The 20,835-nt window shown below is 56.9% G+C and overlaps 2 protein-coding genes across 2 annotated transcripts in view; one reads left to right on the top strand and one right to left on the bottom strand.

Moving 5' to 3' along the window:
• The window catches only part of GLP1R (glucagon like peptide 1 receptor), a 36,928-nt gene extending 20,550 nt beyond the window's left edge, over positions 1–16,378 (bottom strand). Inside the window, 3 exon segments of the mRNA NM_001256594.1 lie at positions 7,708–7,815; positions 8,481–8,577; positions 16,283–16,378. Coding sequence (NP_001243523.1) covers positions 7,708–7,815; positions 8,481–8,577; positions 16,283–16,360 — 283 coding nt within the window. The 5' untranslated portion in view covers positions 16,361–16,378.
• MOCS1 (molybdenum cofactor synthesis 1) overlaps positions 1–20,835 on the top strand; it is a 918,787-nt gene that overhangs the window by 808,217 nt on the left and 89,735 nt on the right. The window lies entirely within an intron of this gene.

The raw sequence follows: 20,835 nt of genomic DNA, 5'->3' as shown, positions 1-20,835 counted from the left end.
GGGAGACTCAGCCCTGTCCTCAGGGAGCCCAGTCTGAGGGGGGAGACACAGCCCTGTCCTCAGGGAGCCCAGTCTGAGGGGAGACACAGCCCTGCCTCAGGGAGCCCAGTCTGAGGGGAGACTCAGCCCTGTCCTCAGGGAGCCCAGTCTGAGGGGGGAGACACAGCCCTGTCCTCAGGGAGCCCAGTCTGAGGGGAGACACAGCCCTGCCTCAGGGAGCCCAGTCTGAGGGGAGACTCAGCCCTGTCCTCAGGGAGCCCAGTCTGAGAGGGGAGACACAGCCCTGCCTCAGGGACCCCAGTCTGAGGAGGGGACACAGACCTGCCCTTACGAGGTTCTAATCTGATGGAGGAAGTCCAGTCCTACTCTCAAAGATCACCTGATTAAAAGGAATACATAGTCAACCATAAAGACACAGCCCTTAGGGACTCTCCATTCAGAAAGGGGAATCAGTTCCTCCTTTCAAGTAGTTGGAGATGGAGACTGTCTTTGTCCCAGTCTGAGGGTGGGGAGAGATCCTGTCCTCAGGGAGCTCCCAGGGTGAAAGAAGGAAGTACAGTCCCTGGCTTCAGGGAATCAAGACGCTCATTGAACAAAAAAAAACAAAGGGACTCAGAAAGAAACAGCCTAAGGGCAAATGAGATCACACAGAGGTCCGGCAGAGATGGGGCTGTGACATCTGCCTGTACCCATTCACACCGCGTCTGGGCATCTGGAACTGACGAAATTGCCCTGCTGTGCTTCACGTCCACTGCCCGGGGAGGTGGGTGGCTTGTGGCTCCAAGTTTACTGTGAGGTCACAAGAGGGGCCAGGGGCTTACTTATGTCAGAGGAAATAGAAGTCTGGCCCAGGGCCAGGAAACCAGGGACAAAAGCAGGGAGAGGCTTAGCACAGGGGTTTCTATGAGGGGAGCTGGAGCTCGAGATTTTAAAATTCTAATTTTTGGGCCATGCCCACAGCAGGCGTAAGTTCCCAGGCCAGGGATTAAACTGGTGCCATAGCAGAGCCTTAACCAACTCAGCCACCAGGGGGGAACTCCAAAAATATATATATATTTTTGGCTTTGGAGGGCCACACCACGGCATATGGAGGTTCCCAGGCTAGGGGTCGAATTGCAGCTGCAGCTGCCAGCCTTCCCTACAGCCACAGCAGCGCAGGATCTGAGTCATGTCTGCAACATACACCACAGCTCACAGCAACGCCGGATCCTCAACCCACTGAGTGAGGCCAGGGATGGAACCCGCAACCTCATACACACCAGCTGGGTTCGTTTCCACTGTGCCACAGCGGGAATTCTTCGAAGGACCTGTGTTTTAAGAGACTTCCCCAAGAAGAGAAACCAAACCCTGAAAAATCTAATGGTGGTACTTCTGGCAGTGGGAGGAGCAGGGTCCCAAGAATCCCCTGATGCATTTATGAACAAAATCAGGCAAAGACAAAAGCAGAGAAGGGGAGGCACTGGGTCTGATTTTAGCAACTGGAAGGGCCCCCAAATGCCTCTCTTATCTGCTGCGTGGATGTCTGGAATTCTTTACCAGGGGTTGAGTCTTCTGATAGGAGGCCCCAACCAGTCTTCAGTGGTAGATGAGCCCAGAGCAGTGATAGGGATCTGGGCCGGCTCCATGGGGAGAGAGACTGATGTCAGAACCTTATCTGGCAGCCCATTCTGTTGGGAGGAAGTGGGAAGAAAAGAGGAGGCAGAGGGGCCGGGGAAGGGAGAGGACATGGCAAGGGAGCCCAAAGCCTCAAAGCGCCATTTCCCCAGGACAGCCTGCAGCAATGTGACCCAAATGACACCCACTTGCCACAGCTGGCACAGGGCCTGGCACACAAGAGGCACTCTGTCTGCTGGTTCTCTGCCTACAGGTCCCCTTTGAACCCTCTCTTGGTTTTTGAACACCTGCGGTAGGCCTGACAGTTTGAACATCACAACCACTTTACAAGGCAGGCACAGCTAATCCCATTTTTACAGACGAAGAAACTGAGCCTCTGAGAGGCCAAGCAATCTGCCTAAGATCATCCAGCCAGGAAGCAGCAGAATCAGGATTTGAGCCCCCAGCTCTTCGCCCCCAGAGGCCAAAAGTTAGCAGCCAGACTCGCTATTAACAGTCAACAATGGCCATGTGCCTTTTCTCTGCTTGTCCTCCGACCTCAGATCTGCCTGCATGCAGTGTCCTCCCAGCAGGTCCTCATGCTAGCGTGGGCCCCTGACACCCCATGCCACTCCCGGGCCCCCTGCTCAGGGCCATCTGGGAGGATGGGGAGGCGGTGTGTGCACAGATGTATGTGTTACTGGCACAGTGTCAGGGGATCGCTGCGTCCCTGAGAAGCTCGGTGAGCCTATATAAGCACGTCTGTCCATTGTCCTTCATTAGCAGCAAATATTAAAAGGCAGGACGGGTTCCTGGCCGGGCCATGGTCCCCAGACGCCCATCTTGGCTGGAGATGGGGTAGGTCTGGGCACAGCCTGGCTTATCAGCCCAGCTTTATCTGGCCCAGGAACTGCTGGTAAATCACAGCCAGAGGCTTGGCTCCAGTCTTGTCAACACCAGGAGGCAGCCGGCCGCATGCCAGGAGGCCCAGGAATATTTCATTAAGTCAGACTCTGGTGCTGGAAATAAAACCCCCAATTAAACACTTCCCCTCCCGGAAGCTGCAGCGGCGTCTGTAATCAAGCTAACAGCCGCCCTTCCACGTGGACGCGGGCACTCAGGGCTGTGGAGAGCCGCTCATGAATCCATTAGCTCCTGCACCCCGGCAACGGCAGCAGCCAGCAAGGACTCCTGGGCCCTCATCTCCCAGGCCGGGAAGCTGAGACTCGAAGAGGGCAGTCACACTCTGCCCTCCGTAGAGTGCTGGAATGAGGGTCAAAGGCGGGACTTGAACCCAGGGCATCAGCTAGGGGTGGGGGTGGGGGGTGCATCCCATCACGGCCTCGGGGGAGGAGCCGAGGTTCTGAACCACAGACTCAAGTTCGACTCCTGGTTCTGCCCTCAACTAGCTGTGGGATTTGGGACAGACACCCCTGGGTCTGTTTCCTTATCTGTAAAATGGGAACTATAATAACTTCCCAGGTCTGTGGTGTGAGGATTCGGAGATAAAGCACAGGAAGTGCTTGGTGTCCAGCAGGCCTTCAAAGCACAGTCACAGGGGAAGCTGGAAGCCCTGCTGCTGCCACCTTCCAATTCTTCCAACCCCTCACCCCCACCCCGCCCGCTCTGCCCACCGGGGCTGGGCTGGAGCTGAGGAGACTACCACACCAGAACTCCTCCAGGACCAAGCTGGAGCCCGAGTTTCCCTGTGGTGCCCCGGGCCTGCTGTGAAAACTTCTGGGCTCAACATTACTCAAGGGGGGCACGTGCCAGAATCTCGAAAAATTGTCAGTTATAACCCTTTTTTTTTAAAGCATTTTATGACTTTCCTATAATTAGACCCAAGCTAACAAACAGGTAGGGATCAGGAGGGGGTGCAGCTAATGAGCCTGGAATGATTCATAATGAGCAGATCAGCTGTTTGTGGGTAAACGAGGCGGCTGGAGGTTCCCCCAGGCGGCAACAGGCTCTCAGGAGCCATGTCAGCCTCTTCCAGTTTACAGAAGAAATCTTGTGGACAAGAGGCATCTCCTTTGAATGCCTGCCTTCCTTGGCTCACCTGCCCCCGCTCTCTCACTGCAACCCCCAATTCTGAACTGGAGGGGTCAGAATTCAAGGGCCGGCTCTGGGGATGCTGAACAGCTCTGAGGCCTGAGGCCTGGCCCCACTTCTGAGGTGGCGCCTGGATGAGCTCCCTCCCTGGAGGGGCCACCTTCCCCCTTCCCCCTTCTCCCTCTCCATCCGCCTGTTCTTTCACACTGGCCCCCATGTCACTTCTCTCTGGAAGCCTTCCTGATGCCACACCCCAGGCAGAAGAGATGGCTCTGAGCTCCCTCCACACCCCTCCTGGGCCCCTGAGCTGACTTCTTCAGCTCCACGAGGGAGGTCTCCCCTTCTCCCCAACACCCACACACTCACACCCCACTACGGTCTCACCATGACATCCCTAGCTCCTGAGAGAGACCTGGCCCGGATAACTGTTGGGGTTTTTTGTTGTTTTGGGGATTTCTTTTCAAGGCCACACCTGCAACACATGGAAGTTTCCAGGCCAGGGGTCGAATCGGAGCTGTAGCTGCTGGCCTACGCCACAGCCATGGCAACACTGGATCCAAGCCGCATCTGTGACCTATACCACATCTTGCGGCAACACTGGAGCCTTAACCCACCGAGAGAGGCCAGGGATCAAACCCGCATCCTCATGGATGCTGGACAGGTTCTTAACCCACTGAGCCACAACAGGAACTCCCCAGGTACCTGGATTTTTCTGTATGTTTGTTTGTTTTTTGTTTCGGGTTTTTTTCCTGCTTTTTAGGACCGCTCCCGCAGCATATGGAAGTTCCCAGGCTAGGGGTTGAATCTGAGCAGCAGCTGCCACCTACCCCATAGCCACAGCAATGCCAGATCCTTAACCCACTGAATGAGGCCAGAGATGCCACTGAGCCACAATGGGAACTCCCCTGGGTTCCTGTTTTGAATTTAATTCTTTCTCTAGGCACTCATCCTTCTGCCTGCTCTGCATCCCAGAAGGCTGCCCCCTGTGGACAGCACTGCTTAGGCTCCCTGCTGGGTTTGGCCCATGAGAGGACCAGTAGAAGGCAGAAGGGCAGAAGGAGAGAAAGCCTGGGGTATTTCTCCCGTGCTCCCTCTTGCCTTGATTCCGAGCTTCTGGCAATGGCTCTGTCCGTCTGTGACCACGGTCCTGCCCTGCTAGTGGCCTCTCCACCACCGTGACCTCCAGCTGCCACGAGGGCCCCATAGCCCCGTTCCTGCCCCATAGCCACTCAGGGCCAGGGATGCTAAAGCTTCCCACTGTGAGGCCCTTGGTGCTTTATATATTTTATTGGCCCTTAACCCGGCTCAGCCTCTGTAAGTGGCCCCTCCATTAAAGTCTTTTCAAATTCCCAGCTGAGTGTGTTTTCTGCCAGGACCCTGCCTGAGACCTGCCCACCCCTAACTCCCACTGTGAAGTTCTTCCACAGGTTACTCCCTGGACAGCCCAAGGAAGTTCCAGAACTATCCCCTTCCTGCTCCCCCATGTCCTGGGAGGGGGTGAGGGAAGGCTCCAGTGCCAAGGGGGCAGCCAGGACAGGTCAGAGACAGCAATTATGCTGCAGAAGCTCAGGGTGGGTGTCCCTACAAGTCCCTGACTCAGGGAGAGGGGAGGGAGAGGCAGCGTCTGTGATCCGCGTGTCGCACTCAGAGTGAATTAGTTCGGTGAGGAGGGGAGGGGAGGGGAGGGGAGGGAGGCTGGCAGGGGGCCTGCGCGGTGGCCGTTATCTTCATGGAGAAAGCAATAAAACCGTGTTCGCTCATAAACGGGCACCACCAGGACCTATTTCCTGCTCAAATAAAATTAAAGGTGATGGATGGAGCTGCGAGCGGCAGGCAGAGCTGGGGGTGGCTTGGTGCTGAGTGATGGGCCCTGTCCTGGGCCTGGCTCCCGGGGGTCTAGAGGCCCAGCCCAGGCTGGCCAGGCCGCCAGTCCCAAACCTTTGGGGGGCAGGGAAAGTGTGTGTGTGGTAGGAAGTGGAGGAGAGTACGTCGGGAGGGTGGAAAAAATGAACAGGGTCCATTTTTTAAGAACCTGCCATCCTCCCAACACCTGGCTTTATTTCATCTCCCACGTGGCGAGCTGCGGCCCAGAGAGGTCTAGAAATTCGCCCGAGCTCACACAGACACTCAGAACAGCATCAGGCCGAACCATAAGATTGCAGGACTCAACTTTTTCAGCTAGAGGGAGGGGGCGGGCAGCTCGCTGTCCTCCCTCAGGATGTGCCTGGCCAGCAGAGGCCCAGGCCACTCACCTGTCTCCTTGCCCAGAGCCACACACACAGGAACACACACACACATAGGCACATGTACTTGCACCCGCACTGGAGGAAGTCTGGTGCAGCAAAGGCACATACTCTTTTTTTTTTTTTTTTTTTGGTCTCTCTTTTTTTTTATGGCCACCATATGGAGGTTCCCAGGCTAGGGGTGGAATCGGAGCCATAGCTACCGGCCTACACCACAACCACAGCAATACAGGATTCGAGCCACCTCTGTGACCTACACCACAGCTCACAGCAATGCTGGATCCTTAACCCACTGAGCGAGGCCAGGGATCGAACCTGTGTCCTCATGGATGCTCGTCAGATACGTTTCTGCTGAGCCACGATAGGAACTCCCACACACACTTACATTAAACCAGACTCCTGGCCTGATTCCCGGGTCTGCTCCTCACTCCCCATGTGAGCTTGGACAAGTCCCTCAGCATCTCGGTGCCTCAGTTTCCTTCTCTATAAAACGGATCATCAGAGTATGTACCTCCCAGGAGGAAACGGGCATAGGTACGTGATGCGCCTGCAGCAGCTACAGCAGTGAATGTGAGGGGCACTGATGGCCCCCATGTCCTACGCAGGTGCTGGCCTCTTTCCAGGCCCAGGCGCTCCCTGTGCGCCTTGGGGACAGGTGGATGTGCAGGGAGGGGAGAGCAAGAGCAAGCCTCTTAGGACTCCCACCTGGGCTTCATCTGACCTCAGTCCTGGGTTCTGAGGTGAAGCTCACCCTGCCGGGTGCCCTGATGTTCCACTCAGGGGCTGTCTCCTCCAGGAAGCCCACTGGCTTCCATAGTATGCCCTCATCCTCACACTTGCTTCTGGGCCAGTTTCTGCTTGGTCTCAGGCCCCATCAAGGCCTGTACCTAAGAGCACAGGCTGGCTTCAAGTCCTGGCCCTGCAGTACCACGTCATCTGGAGCAAGTGGCTTAAACTTTCTGGAGCCTTGGTTTCCTCATCTGTACAAGAAGCATAACCACGGGGTAGTTGTAAAGACAAAATGAATACTCTGCTTTGGGGGCAGGGCTGGGCACATAGCAGGGACTCAATTAACGCTGTTACTATTAGCATTGGGTAGTGTCTTTTCTCCCTTATTGAGACTGAGCCCTTTGAGGCAGAGGTGCTCGTCTCCTGCCGGCCTCCCTGGAGCCTGGGATGGATGGTAAGGGTGGGGGCACATTAACTGCCCCTCCCCACAGAGCTCCCCCTGCAGCCTCTGTAGGTCCCTACTCCAAAGACCCTCTCACCTACCCAGTCACACCTGTCCCAGCACAGGGTGTCCCCTGCAGACAGGAGGTGAGCCAAGGAGGGCCTGGCAGACAACCATACGATGGGTTCATCTGAGCAGCCAACCACTGGAGTTAGGAGGAGGCTGTAGGCCACTACCAGGTAGGGGGCACCTACAAACACAAACATCACACACACCCTGCCCCCCCTCCCAGCAATGACACCGCTGGGTCACCCCGCCCCCACACCACACCCCCAGGCTCTGCTCCTATCTGACTCAGTTTCCTGGCTACTAGATGCAGGGGGTTGGAGAGGGTCTTAAGTCAGACCCCACCTGCCAGCATAGGCCTCAGGCCCAGGTTACACCTGACATCCCCCTCACCCCACCCCCACCCCTGCTCCCTGCCCCCAAGGAAGGACAGGCAGACTGTTGTTAGGAGGCTTTCTGGAGTGGGGAGGGCTGTGTCTCAGCAGAAAGGAAGCAGCATATCCCCGACCCCAACTCCACCCCCACCAGGGGCTCCTGGACACTGAAAGGGGGGTCCACGCATGTGCGAGAGAGGGGACTCACCGCTGCTGGCCCAGGGCAGGTACCAGGGACAGCTGACATTCACAAAGGAACCCGGCGGGCCATCTGGCCAGCAGGCGTAGTCGTCAAAGGTCCGGTTGCAGAACAAGCCTGGTGCAGGGGGACAGTGTCTCAGTCCCCGCCTGGGCGGGGCCCTTCCCCTCCCCACCCCCCACCCAGGAGGCTGGCTAACCTCCCCTGAGGTGTCCTGCCCCTCCAGCACTTTCCCACTTGGCAGGTGCCCCTTATCAGCAGTAAGACTTTGAGCCAAGTACTTAGGGTCTCTGTTTTCTCATTTGTAAAGTGGGGTTGATCCCTGGGCCACAGGGCTTTGTGGGGACCAACACTGTGTGTAGTACAGATATCCAAGCATAGCAAGTGCTCAATAAATGATCCATGTGGGCCTATTCTTAAGTTCCCCCCCAAGGAGGGGGATGGTAGCTCTCAAGGCTGAGATGACCTTCCTCTGTCCCTGGGTCATGGCTGCAGGTTGGGACTAGAACCCAGGCCTATCTGGCTCCAACCCTCTGCTCTTTAAATGATGCCCCCCCAAAGTCCCCCCAAACATTTACTCCTATAAGTAGTGGGTTGGGCCTCCTGCCCCTGCACAGGCCAGGCAGTGCTGAGGAGGAAAGGCCAGGTCCCTGCTCCCGAGGAGGCACAGGGAACATGGCAGCAAAAGGATGCCCCCCACCCCCGGGCACAGGGCATATGGGGCGCCCTGGAGAGGCAAACGAGGCCCAGCCAGGTTAGGTCAGGGCCCTACCTGGACTCACCTGTGGCAGGGGGTGGAGCCTCAGTCAGGAAGCGCTGGCACTGGCGTCGGTATTCTCGCCATTTCTGCACTGTTTCTGAGAGGGACACCGTGGTGCCCTGGCAAGAAAGAAAAGGGGGCCCCTTGAGTCCAGCCAGCCTCTCTTTTACCCTCTTTTACCTCGAACATTCGGTTTCTTGAACATCCACCTTAGGATCCTAAATGCCACAGGCTCTGGCTATCTCTGAAAAGGGGTGACAGGGAGGTCTTATCATGGCTCAGCAGTTAACGAACCCAACTAGCATCCAACAGGATGCAGGTTTGACCCCGGGCCTCGCTCAGTGGGTTAAGGATCCGGAGTTGCTATGAGATGTGGTGTAGGTCGCAGACATGGCTCTGGCATTGCTGTGGCTGTGGCTGTGGCTATGGCTGTGGCCCTCGATTAGACCCCTAGCCTGGGAACCTCCATATGCCATGGGTGCAGCCCTAAAAAAACAAACAAACAAAAGACAAGGGGGTGACGACCCAAAGAGGGGCCCCAGGTGAATGTTTTTCATCTTTATCCTCCCTGTGCGTAGTGTCCAGCCAGTGGCTACTGAAAGGACGCTGGGGGCTGGGGGGGGGGGGGGAATGTGCGTGAGGGGGGAGGGGACAGCGTGTCTCGTCCCTGCTGACCTCGCCCAGGAGAGGGAGTTCCCGAGGGCCCTGGGCTTTGTGGTTGCACAGGCTCCTTTCCAGCACCCAGTCAGCCGGCCTGCGAGGTTCTTACACTTTCATCCACCATTCTAGAAGGGGACATGAAGGCAAGGCGGGGAGAGGGGCACCCCAAGGAGCAGAGCTAAGGCTGGGACCTGGAGTCACCCAGCTCAGTGGCTGTGACGGAGTACAGGAGAGCATGGGCTGTGTGGCCTTCAGTGCTGCAGAGCTTCCCCCAGCATCCCTCCTGCCAGAGGCAAGTCTGCTACCTGGGAGGCCAGCATGATCCCCCACCAGTTCCTACCAGCATAACAACCCAGATCAAGTATTCAGCCCAGCTTCTATCAACTGGAGAAGAAGTCCTGGGGACATGGGCGAAGGGATCAGAAAAGTTCCAGAACAGGGGGATGGGCCCTGCAATGGGAGGGGTCCCCCCTATCTGTCAGTCGAGGGATATGTACCTCAATTTTCAGAACAGAACTGGCTTTTTAGTAGAGACCCATGCAAACTCAGCTGAGCAAGAATTGTTCCTTTCCAAACATTTTAGTGAACTTCCTTCAGATGTGTCTTGGGACTATGTTTCTTTTTTAGTTGTATTTTTTCCTGAACCGGCTTAAGATTATAAATATTCCCCATTTAGAGGCTGTAGACACTAAAATGACCAGGGAGCCCCTAGTATAAAATTTAGGACCTATACATAATTTAAAACAAAGTTTCACTTCTTGAAATCACAAAAGTATATATGTGTGCTGAAATTAAAATAGCTTCTTTAGGAGTTCCCATCATGGCTCAGTGGTTAACGAATCCGACTAGGAACAATGAAGTTACGGGTTTGATCCCTGGCCTTGCTCAGGGGGTTAAGTAAGGATCTGGCGTTGCCGTGAGATGTGGTGTAGGTCGCAGATGCGGCTCGGATCCCGCGTTGCTGTGGCTCTGGCGTAGGCTGGCAGCTACAGCTCCGATTAGACCCCTAGCCTGGGAACCTCCATGTGCCATGGGTGCGGCCCCAGAAAAGACAAAAAAACAAAATAGCTTCTTAAAAAAAAAAAGCTTCTTTTTAGAAGCTTGCGCCCTTGATTGGTGGTGCCCTAGGCACAGTGGATCTGGTTTCTAGGTAATCCTGCCAAGGTGTAAAGTGAATCCTGGTTTAAAAGACACTTCCCATAAAGACAAAGGCAGTCTTGTGCTCTTCCCTGGCCGCCGAGGAAGACCCAAGGAGGAGACCAAGCCTGCTTGAGCTCCAGCCACATTCTTAGAGTAAGTGTGCTGAGGCCACAGGTAGAGCTACTTGAAAGACAGTGCTCTTCTGAGGGCAAAGGTCAAGTGTATTTGTTTAATAAATAAACACACAAGGGATCAAATACAACAGTGAAGGCAGTGTCATGATTTTAGCTACAACTGAGGGTCTGGCACCGTTTCCGCTAGAGTCAGTCCTGGGGGATCAGTCCCTCGACCCCTATCCCCCTTCCTTCTCCTCCTGCCCTGAATGCAGCTGCTGGTTGAAGCAGGGAGACCTGGGAGAAACGGCCCGTGATCTCTTTCTAGGAGGAAAACAGGCAGGAAGCAAGGTCACTGCTGGGAACTGGGGCAGAAGGTGTGTCTGGGCAGAAAGTGTGGATGAGGAAGCCCAGGGAAACCAGAAGTCTTGGGGGGCGGGGCGGGGGGAGGGATGGTGGGTAGTTAAAGGCTGAGGACAGCACCAGAAGGACAGCCCTAGGAGCTTCAAGACAGAGGGTCACTTTGCTGTACAGTCGAAAACTGACAGAACACTGTAAACCAACTGTAATGCAAAAAATAAAAATCATTAAAAAAATTTTTTTAATTCAAAAAAAAAAAAAAAAAGGTAGAGGCAGCCCTGTCACCTGCTCTGAGCAGAGCTTTAGACATGAAACTATTTTCAGACCGGGGTTCTCTGAGGGCAGGGCTCTGTCTCCCCCTCAGATGGGGGCTCCCTGAGGCAGGGGTGTATCTCCCCCTTAGATAAAGAGCTTCCTGACAATACGGGTCCTCTGTCTTCTTCCTGCAGAAGCTGAAATTCTCCAAATACTGCTCACTGCATCCCCCTCGCCCCAAACACACAAATTACCTGGAACTCTGGCCTCTCCCTGCCTGGCATTTATGGAGGTCATGCTGTGCCAGCCTCTGTGAGGTGGGGACATGGTGGGGGGACATGAAGAGCACAGGATGAATGACAGAGCCCTGCCTGAGAGAGTTGCCTGGCTATTTGGGGAGTGGGGGTGGGGGTGGGGTTCAAATGCTCTTTAGGACCCAACAGTGAAGGCAGCAGTGAAAGTGCTCAGGGAGTGCCCGGGGCAGGGCCCCTGGGGGACTCTGGGGGCCAGGAGCTGGGGGTTAAGCAGCGGTGTGGAGGGGAGAGACTGGCACTAGCAAAGGCAGAGGGTGGTGTTTCAGCAGGAGGGCCGAGCAGGAACAAAGGGAGAGAGGTGGGGAATGCTGTGCTCCGGTGAGCAAGCAGAAGAAAGCCTTGGACTGAGGTTCGGGGGAATTTTCTGGGCCAGGGAGAGAGCAGTGCGCAGGGCCTGGGGCAGATGTGAGACTCTGGTCCGGAACAAGGCTGGGGTCACCCAGTGTGACAGGGCCCAGGAGCTCAAGTGAACACAGGTACATGGAGAAGCGTGAAGAGCCCTGACCCTGGCTCTCCTGTAATTGAAGTTTGTGATCTTGTGCAAGAATTTTAACCCCCAGCCTCAGCTTAGACCCGTACAAATTGGGAATAACAACCATGCCTTCCTCCCCTGGATTGCTGTGAGGATTAAGTGAGTTAATGAACGGCCCCTGGCACATGGAAACCTCAAAGTCAACAACCCTGTCCTCGAATTCTGCTTTTTATGGGAGAGGGCAGAGTGGACGGGACAGCCAGGAGTCCTGGGGAGTCAAGGTGCTGCCCCCCCCATTTCTAGGATCAACAAACTCCCAGCAAGAGGAAACGAGGCCAAGGACTGATCATTCTGCTCAATCTGTGACATCTTCGAGCAGCAGATGAGCCAGTAGCAAAGCTCAGTGAGGCTGCTCGGGCCACGGCGCCCGAGGGGCAGGGACCAGGAGGAGGAAGGGCCTGCACACCAGCTCCCCCCCTTCCCTCCTCCCGTGATGTGAGTCCCCGCTCCACGCCTGGTGAGGAGGGGCTAGGGGTGCTGGGTGGTAGGGAGGACGCAGTAGAAGCCCCTGCCCTTCACAGGCAGCAGAGGTGGCCGGGACAGCATGGGGGTCTAAGGGACCAGGGTGAGGGCAGAGGGCAGTTTGTAGAATCAGGACCTGCCAGGCCTCATGGGATCTCCCTGAGGCGGGTGAAGGCAGGCGAATGGGGACAATGCCTGGGGTAGAGGTTACAGTAAGGAGAGGGACTCTCCCAGATTCTGGAGTTTGGGGAAGAAGCAGGAGGTGAGAAAGAGGACGCCAGGAGGGAGAGGTGTGTGGGAGACAGCACTGGGCAGAGAGCCTCAAGGGGTCCGTTTAAACACCAGCTCTGTCTATTAATGTGGGGCTGGAGGGCCCACACACACGAATCTTCGAGGGCCTCAGTTTCCTCATCTGTAAAATGGGCATCGCGTTCTCCTCAGAGTCCCTGTATAAAGCCTGCAAGATGAAGCAGGTGAAAACCTTTAGAAATTACCCAGCCCTGTCCAAGCAGGCAGTGTTGGAAGTGAGAAGTGTCATTTCTACAGTGTCATTTCTCGGTGTGATTCTGCATCAGATTCTTTCTGACTCTGGGAGCCTTTTTGATTGAGGGGAGGGAGGAAAGGGAAGCCAAGGAAGTGGGAAATATGGGAGAAGACCTCCCCAAAGGAAAAAGCGGGCTCCAGTGACAACTCTCGGGCCTCCCAACTGATGCGGCCCTGCACCCTCCCCACGGCTCCTCCAGGGCCCCCGCCTCCTCCTCGCTCCACCTCCAGAGCCAGGATGGGGCTGCTGGACTCTGGGCACTTGGCCTCGGTTTTTTTTTTTTTTTTATTAAAGACTCCAGATACACAAGCAGAAGGGCAGGGGGAGGAAGACAACACACACACGTTCTCACAAGAACAGACCCCTCATGTGGGCACACTGTCACCCACATTATCACACACATGCTTACACACAAGACAGGACATGGAGTCTCTCTCCCACACACGAATACACAGTCAGGTACACACATGTATACACACACACACCCTGACATGTGCTCAAGTCACATTGTCACAGGCATAGATACAGAGAAACAGCCACACATTCTGTCACAAGCACGCGGTCTCTCATCCACACACGGACACACACTGGCAGACACCCATTCACACACTAAGATGCCTCTCTCTCTCACACACAGACCTTCCCACAGATGCAGAATCACACTTGGGGTCACAAACACACATACACTGTTGGACACACAGTGGCATGCTGCTATGTTCCACACACGGAGACTCACACGCAGGCAGACTGTCACACACTGGGTCACGAACAAATACAGAGAAACCGGGGCTCACACGGGCCACCTCTCTGTGTTTCTCTCTACCTGCCCCTATCTCTGCATTTCTGCATCTCTCTAGCTCTCTCTCTCTCTCTCTCTCCGGGAACCTGCGGAGCAGGCTGCAGCTGAGGAAAGGCCTGTTTTTCCTCAGAGCCAGCATCCAAGGGCAGGATGTAGTTTCTTGGTTGCTCCTGCTCTGGCCCCACTGGAGTCCATGTCTAGGAGGGAGCCCAGCTCAGGACCAAAGTCCACGCTGACCCCCTCGCACCCTGGACCCCATTTACCCTTCACTAGGGCGCAGAGGCACCGGGCCTCCCACAGCTCCCCACCCCAACCCTCTTCTGCTGCCCTCGAGAACGCTTCCAGATTCCTAAGGACAAGGGGTGTCAGTCGTCCAAGTGACTGAAGCTGCCGTTTCAGGGATCCAGAGTCTCAATCCTCTCCATAACCCCAGGAGCAGGGCTGGGATCCCTATTTACAGATGAGGAAACTGAGGTTCGGGATGGTCCGGGTTCCACCCAAGATCACCGGCTAACTGCAGACCGGATATCTGAACCCAGTTCTGGCTGGTTCTAATTTGGGTGTCAAAGCCTGGCCGGGCCCTCGGTAGACCAGCTCCCTCACAGGGGTCTTGGAGGAGGGAAGGAATAGGGGAGGGATGGTCCTTCCCAGAAACAATGAAGGAGTGGCCCAGGTCCCCTTCTTCAGAGGTCCATTCAGCCACGCTGCGCCTGCACCCCCTCCAGCCCAGCCAGCCCCGCTCACTCCGTTTCCCCTTCAGTCCCACTTGGGCAGGCAGGTCACCAGCCCCGCCCCGGCCCCCTTTCTCCTCTCTGCTCCTGAACAGCTGGGTCACCTTACACCTCCTTTTCTGATATTTGTACCCCCTGCCCCCCAGCAGTGACATGGAGGGAGTGACCAAGTCTTGCTGATCTCAGGAACAGAAACTAGAATGCAACATTCACCATTGTTTAGAGTTTTACCCGCGGGCATGAGGTTGGTTGTGTGGCAATGACTGCAGTCTGACCCCAAAGCCTGTCACTCAGATCTTCTGGGCCAAGGATGCTCAGGCCACCCCCCTACCCCGGTAGAGAGGGGTGCCCCCTAAAGCTCCCTCTCTCTGCTTACAGATTGGCTCATCCTGCCCTTCTCCGTCACGCCAGGACTGTTGTAGCCCCAAGATGCTGGGCTTCTGGCCTCAGCCCAGAGCTGAGGAATGAGGGGTCAGAAGAAAGGGTAGGTTCAAGGAGCCTGGCTCCTCTGAGCAAAGGAACTCTGGGGAGAAGACAGAAGACAGCATCTCTCCTCTCCCCTCAGTCCAAACTGGGCCGGCAGAGTTGGCCTGGAGCAGCTGCGACCAGGCAGCAGGGGCTCCCTGACCCCCCGCCCTCCCAGTCAGAGGAGGGGGTAAAGGGGAGAGAGAACTGCATGGTGGGTCTGCAGTCCTGGCTCCCAGAAGATCCGATGGACACCAGGGAAGCTAAGGCCTGGCTGAACAGTGGGGGGATGGTGCGGTGGAGCAAGGTGTGTCCTGCGTCTAGGGGTTGAGGGACTGGGAGAGGGAGGGAATGAGTCTGAAAAAAAAAAAGCAGAGGGGCTGAAGAAGAGCAGGAACCTTAGCTGGGAGATACATCTGTCCACATCTGGATTCTCCGCCAAAGATCCCTCCTCCCACCTGCACTGGGACAATGCCAAGGCCTGTACAAGCCCACTCCCCACAGCTCTCAGCTCTGGGGATGAGTCGAGGTCATGGGCAAAGACAGCACCCTGGCAAGGGACAGGCATCTCACAGTATCTTTAGACAACTCCCCTCCCCTAAAACAGGCTGACCAAACCCCCGGCCCAGGAGCCTGGAGGCAGGAAATGCAGTGAGGGGCTGCAGGGGTCCCCCTGCGACAGCTCTCCAAGGGCATCTGGGAGGCCAAGGTGTCTCCACGTGTCCCAGTATGAGCTCTGGTGCATGTGGACCACCAAAGGGGGCCAAAACGGGGGTGTCCGCGACTGTGTGAGGGGGACATGCCGGCTCTCACAGGAACAAGGAGCCTTCTGCGTGTCCTCCGCCAGGCCTGGGATGGGGGGGCACTCAAGTTCCATCTGGGAGGTCAGGAGGAAGGACACCAAGCTGCCACCGCAGGGTCCCTGGGGCTATGAGTCAAAAAGGCAGTGATGGGGGCTGATGAGGGGGGGAATGGAGCTGGGTGTCCACACCGTGGCCTCCCCGCCTTCCCAGAGGGTCTTAGACAGGGGGCAGGGGCGGCCGGGGGCGCCGGCACGGCGGGGAGGGGTCGGGGCAGAACGGGAGAGAGGAGCTCGGGCGCTCGGGCTATGGCCGGCCGCGGGCACGGGTTTGAGGGACACGGAGTTGGCGAAGTGGTCGGGGGAAATGCGGCGCGGAAGTCAGCGCAGAGCGGCCGCGGGACAGCTGGTGGCCGGGCTGAGGGACCCTCGGCGGCCAGGAAAGGGGCGCCCGGCCGGGGCGGGGGGAGTCGCTCGCCGTCCGAAGCCCCACCTCGGCCACCCAGCCGAGGGCGCCCCACTCCCCCGAGGCTTGGGTTCCCGCCGCCCGCGGTCGCAGAGTTTCGCTCAAGTAGCCGCCGCCGCTGCCGGGACGCCGCGCCCGCAGCCCGAGCCGCCACCTCCCCGGCCCCGGGGCCCGCGGGTCTCACCTGGGGGCGGGGGCCGGCCCTGCCCACCGCCCCGAGCAGCAGCAGAGCCAGGCGGAGCGGCCCGGGGGCGCCGGCCATGGCGGGGCGCTCAGGACTGGGCCATCGCTGCCACCTGCGGCACGGCGCGCGGCCACGGAGCCCGGGCGGCGCGGGCGCCGGGGGAGGAGCCGGCGCGGGGCCGCCCCGCCCGCAGGGGGGGCCGGGCGGGTCCTCGGCTTCGCGCCCCGGCCGCCGGAGGCCCCTGGGCCAGGCCGTCCCGGCCGGGAGGTCCGGGGCCCAACGCTCCTGGCGGGCGCGCCCGGCTTCGACTTCGGGGAGCGCAGGAGCCCGGCGCCCGCTCCGAGCGCGGCCCCTACCTCGCCCCCGGACCTCCTCCAGGCTCCCCCGCTAAGGAAAGCCAAACCACCCCCAGCCGAGCAGGGTTCCCCAAAGGAGATGGAGGAGCGCTCGGGACTTGGCCAAGGTCACACTGCCAGTCAGACCCTTTCGGAAAGTATAGCCCTAAGCGCTGTGATTGACCAGCTGGACAGATCCACCCGGTGGGGTTACACCGTCCCCAGGTCCTCTCCTCGTTCCTGGGCTCTGTCCCACAGACATCCCTGGGACAGCCAAGGTTATGGGGGGACAACGACAAGTGAGTCAGTGGAACCCTGCCGGTGGGGAGGGTCTGGAGGTTCCCCCCACTCCCACAGTCCCCATGGCCCCTGCTCTGAATCCCTGAGCCCTTATAACCCCTGTGTTCATGTGATCCCGTGTGCCCAAGCCTGCCCTCTGTGCCTCCTGCATCTTGGTCTCCCGGCTTCATGGGCACTTTGTGTTTTACCTCCCTTTATACCCCCCACATCCCCAACCCCAAACACAGTGCAGGCCAGGGAGGGGGCAGGTGGGGCACAAATTCACTTTCAACCAGGCAGTGGGAGGCAGTGCCAAGAAAACGCTGACTTCCATGTTCCCCAAAGCCAGCAGGAGTGCCAGCAGCAAAAGCTGGCAGCACCCCCCCCCCCCAAAAAGAAGCTTGATACCACTGTTGGGAAGAGGAGGGCAGCAGCGCCCAGCCCTAGACCTACCATGGGGCATGCCTGGATCATTCCACAGGGAAAGGGAGTCTGTGGGAGCCGAAGGGATGAGGAGGTGGGGTGGGGGAGGAGGTGGGGGGGGGAAGACCAGGGGATCCCACTCAGCAAGAGAAATTCTCCTAGAGTTCCCACTGTGGCACCACAGGATTGGAGGCATCTTGGGAGCACTGGGACTCAGGTTCAATCCCCAACCAGGCACAGTGAGTTAAGGATCCGGCATTGCCTCAGCTATGGCTTAGGTCACAAATGCAGCTTAAATCTGATCCTGGTCTGGAAACTCCATATGCCATGGGGCATCCAAAAACAAAAAAATGGAAACCAAAAAAACAAAAAACTTCCTCTCCAGCAAGCTCTACCTCCACTACCTGAGAGTCTATTTCCTCCTCTGCCTGGAAGTCAGTCTGACAGTCACCTTATGTGATGCTAGGATTAGCTTGTTCAGCTGCAAGTGACAGAAAACCCCTAATAAAAGTGGCAGGACCAAGGGCTCTATGGCATAAGTTGCAACTGCATCAGGGATTCAATCCCTGACCTGGGAACTTCCATATGCCATGGTGTGGCTAAAGAAGAGAGAGTGCGAGTTCCCACCGTGGCTCAGTAGAAAAGAACCCAACTAGGATCCATGAGGATATGGTTTCACCCTGGCCTCACTCAGTGGGTCAAGTATCCTGCATTGCCATGAGCTGTGGTATAGGTGGCAAACGCATTGCTGTGGCTGTGGTGTAGGCCGGCAGTTGTAGCTCCGATTTGACCCCTAGCCTGGGAGCTTCCATATGCTATAACTGTGGCCCTAAAAAAGCAAAAAAAAAAAAAAAAAAAAAAGTGAGAGAGACACCCCAGAGCCCCCCTCCCCAATTCCACCCTGTGAGGACACAGAGAGAAAACATGGTTCATCGATGAACCAGGAAGTGGGCTCTCACCAAACACCAAATCCACCTGTGCCATGATCTTGGACTTCCAGCCTCCAGAAACCTGAGAAAGAAGTGTTTGATGTTTGTAAGCCGTCACGTCTATGACACAGTTATAGCAGCCCAGGTGCACTGAGACAAGCCCCCCAGAGCAGAGGGCAGAGCTCTCTAAGAACAGGGATTCAAAGGGGTGGACTCCCACTAGACAATAACCATGAACAAAATCAATAACTACGATGCACTGAGTCCCCACCCTGGGGCAGGCACTGCTGATGCTGTGTGCCTTGATCTCTTCAAGTCTGATGAGCGAGTTCTATTATGACTGTTTTATGGATGAGTAGACTGAGGCTCAGGGAGGACAAGTGAGCTGCTCATAGGGCCATGCTGGGGTTCGTCCCAGATCCACCTGCCCCCGAGGCTGGTGCAGGACAGAGCACAGGCTCCAGCTCAGCCTGCCCATCACAACTGCCCTGTGACCCCTTTCTCCAAAGCCCAGGGTTCCCCTCCAGCTCCCTAACCCCCCATGCCCAAAGCTTCTCCCGTGACCCCAAAGTGGGGTACCTTCAGTCTCCGCTAAGAAAACTTGGTTTTCAGATTATCTTCAGAAACGGAAGGGGAAGCAACTGGTGTGTGCACCTGAGGAAGATGCTGCGAGGCTCTGGACCCGTGGAGCTGGCGCCCAGGGTGGGCCACCCTGCCTCCTTTGTCCCTGGAGGAGGACCCTCTCTCCTTAGTAGGAAGACCTGGCCAGTGGGCAGAACAGAGTCTTTCACTTGGGAGGAGTGAGCAGGGAGGGAGGGGGAAGCAGGGGGGAGGTGGGGAGAGCAGAAAGAGCTCTTGAGAAGGACAGGTGTCTCTTGTCCATATTGTTCAGCTTCCTTTCCAAGCTCCAAGTTCCTAAGAAGCTTGTTTATTTTCCAAAGCTCAAGACCATATCCCCCTCTGGCAGAGCAGATGAAGGAGGAGCCAAGAATAAATAGACACACACCCCCCTGCAGCCAGATCTTAGGCTATGTCAGTCCCGGGTTCACATCCAGCTCAATCGCTCACTGAACATCTGAGCCTTGGCCTCACAATCTGTAAAATGGGGATAATAATAAAGACCAACAACCACTGGGCACCTGCCTGCAGGTGGGCAGCGAGTGTCATTCCATTTAATGCTCACCACTGCCTTCAGCCTGGTCGTCACCAGGGCAGTCTGGAGATTTGCTGCCAGGAGAAGGCAGAGGCCCAGGAGGGCCCGGGAGTCTGTCTTCTGCCAGCGGCTCCCAGGCATGAAGGAGTTAGTCATGGGGCAATGGGGTTGCCCCTGAGGCAAGGGCTCCACCCTTCACTCCTGCTTCTCTCCTTGCCCCCGGCCCTCTGCCCTCTGCCCTTCTGGGAGCAACCCCGGGTTGTGCAGTGGGATCATTTTAATCCTCATTTTACAAACGGGGACCCCAAAGTGCAAAGTCGTGGTGTAACCAGCCCAGGAGGGGTCAAGAGAGCCTGGATGTGACCCACCCAGATCCCGCACACTACGGCACAACCAGGCGCACCTCACAGTGCTGTTGGATGAGGAGAAGCAGCACTGGCCCAGAACCTGGCACCGATGAGTCCTTGGCCAATGGACTCACCGATGAGTCTTCCTGCTGTCACAGTGCCGGCTGGGTCAGGCCTCGCCAGGCAGCAGGTACGGCTGAGAATGCCCGGGGCTTCAGCTTAGCCCCTTGTCCCTTCCCTGTCCAGGAGGCTACAGGCAGCCCCCCAGGTCTTGGGGAGGGAGGAGGCTGGCTGGAGCAGAGTGTTGTCAAACCATCCCTATGCCCTGATGCTGGGTCCTGTTTAGCCCCAGGGCTGTCAACTGGGGAAGATTTATAGCCTCTTGAGCTACAGGGATTATTGCTCTCTTGGGCGGGGGATGCAGCACAAAGTGTCAAAGAACCGTTTTCCTGACTCTTCTGTTGAGAGACAAGTCAGTGGGGTCACTCCTCCTTTACAGGAAGGGAAACTGAGTCCTGTAAGAGGATTTGCTTTAGATCACAGACTTTGTGCCCCTGTGGAACAAGGACAACGGGGGGAAAATGAGGTGAAAAGAGCAAAATTCCTTTCTCTTCTCCACCTGGGGACTCAGGCCAGAAATGACTGTGGCTCCCTTGGCCTCCCCTGGGCTTCTCACTTGATCACCTCTGAAAAGACCCTATTTCCAAGCAAGGTCATGTTCTAAGGTCCTGAGAGTTGGTGTCAGCAGTGGGAGAAGGTGAGAGAAAAGCCCAGGGAGGGACAGCGTCCTGGCGAGAGTGGTGAGTGGTCGCACCCGTGAGGGGATAGGTGTCCCTTCCTTTAACGAGAAGGTTGTGTAGCAGGGCTGGCCGAATGCTCCTCAGAGCCGGTGGGTTAGTTTCCTGGGGCAGCTGTCACGAACCAGGTGGCTTCAATAACAGAAAGGTCTCACAGTTCTGGAGGCTTGAAATCCAGGTGTGCTCAGGGCTGGTTCCCTCTGAGGGGTCCAGGCCTCTCTCCTAGCTTCTGGCAGCCTTAGGCATCCTTAGCTTCTAGATGGCATTTTCCCTGTGTCTTCAACTTGTCT

This window comes from Sus scrofa, chromosome 7 (genome assembly GCF_054392235.1).
Source record: "Sus scrofa isolate SSC_HxYL_T2T_F1_AM1 chromosome 7, Sscrofa_HxYL_maternal_Yorkshire_Landrace_v2.0, whole genome shotgun sequence".
Taxonomy (NCBI): Eukaryota; Metazoa; Chordata; class Mammalia; order Artiodactyla; family Suidae; genus Sus; species Sus scrofa.
Note: the sequence above shows the minus strand (reverse complement) of the source record. Positions and strands in the feature narration are given on the sequence as shown.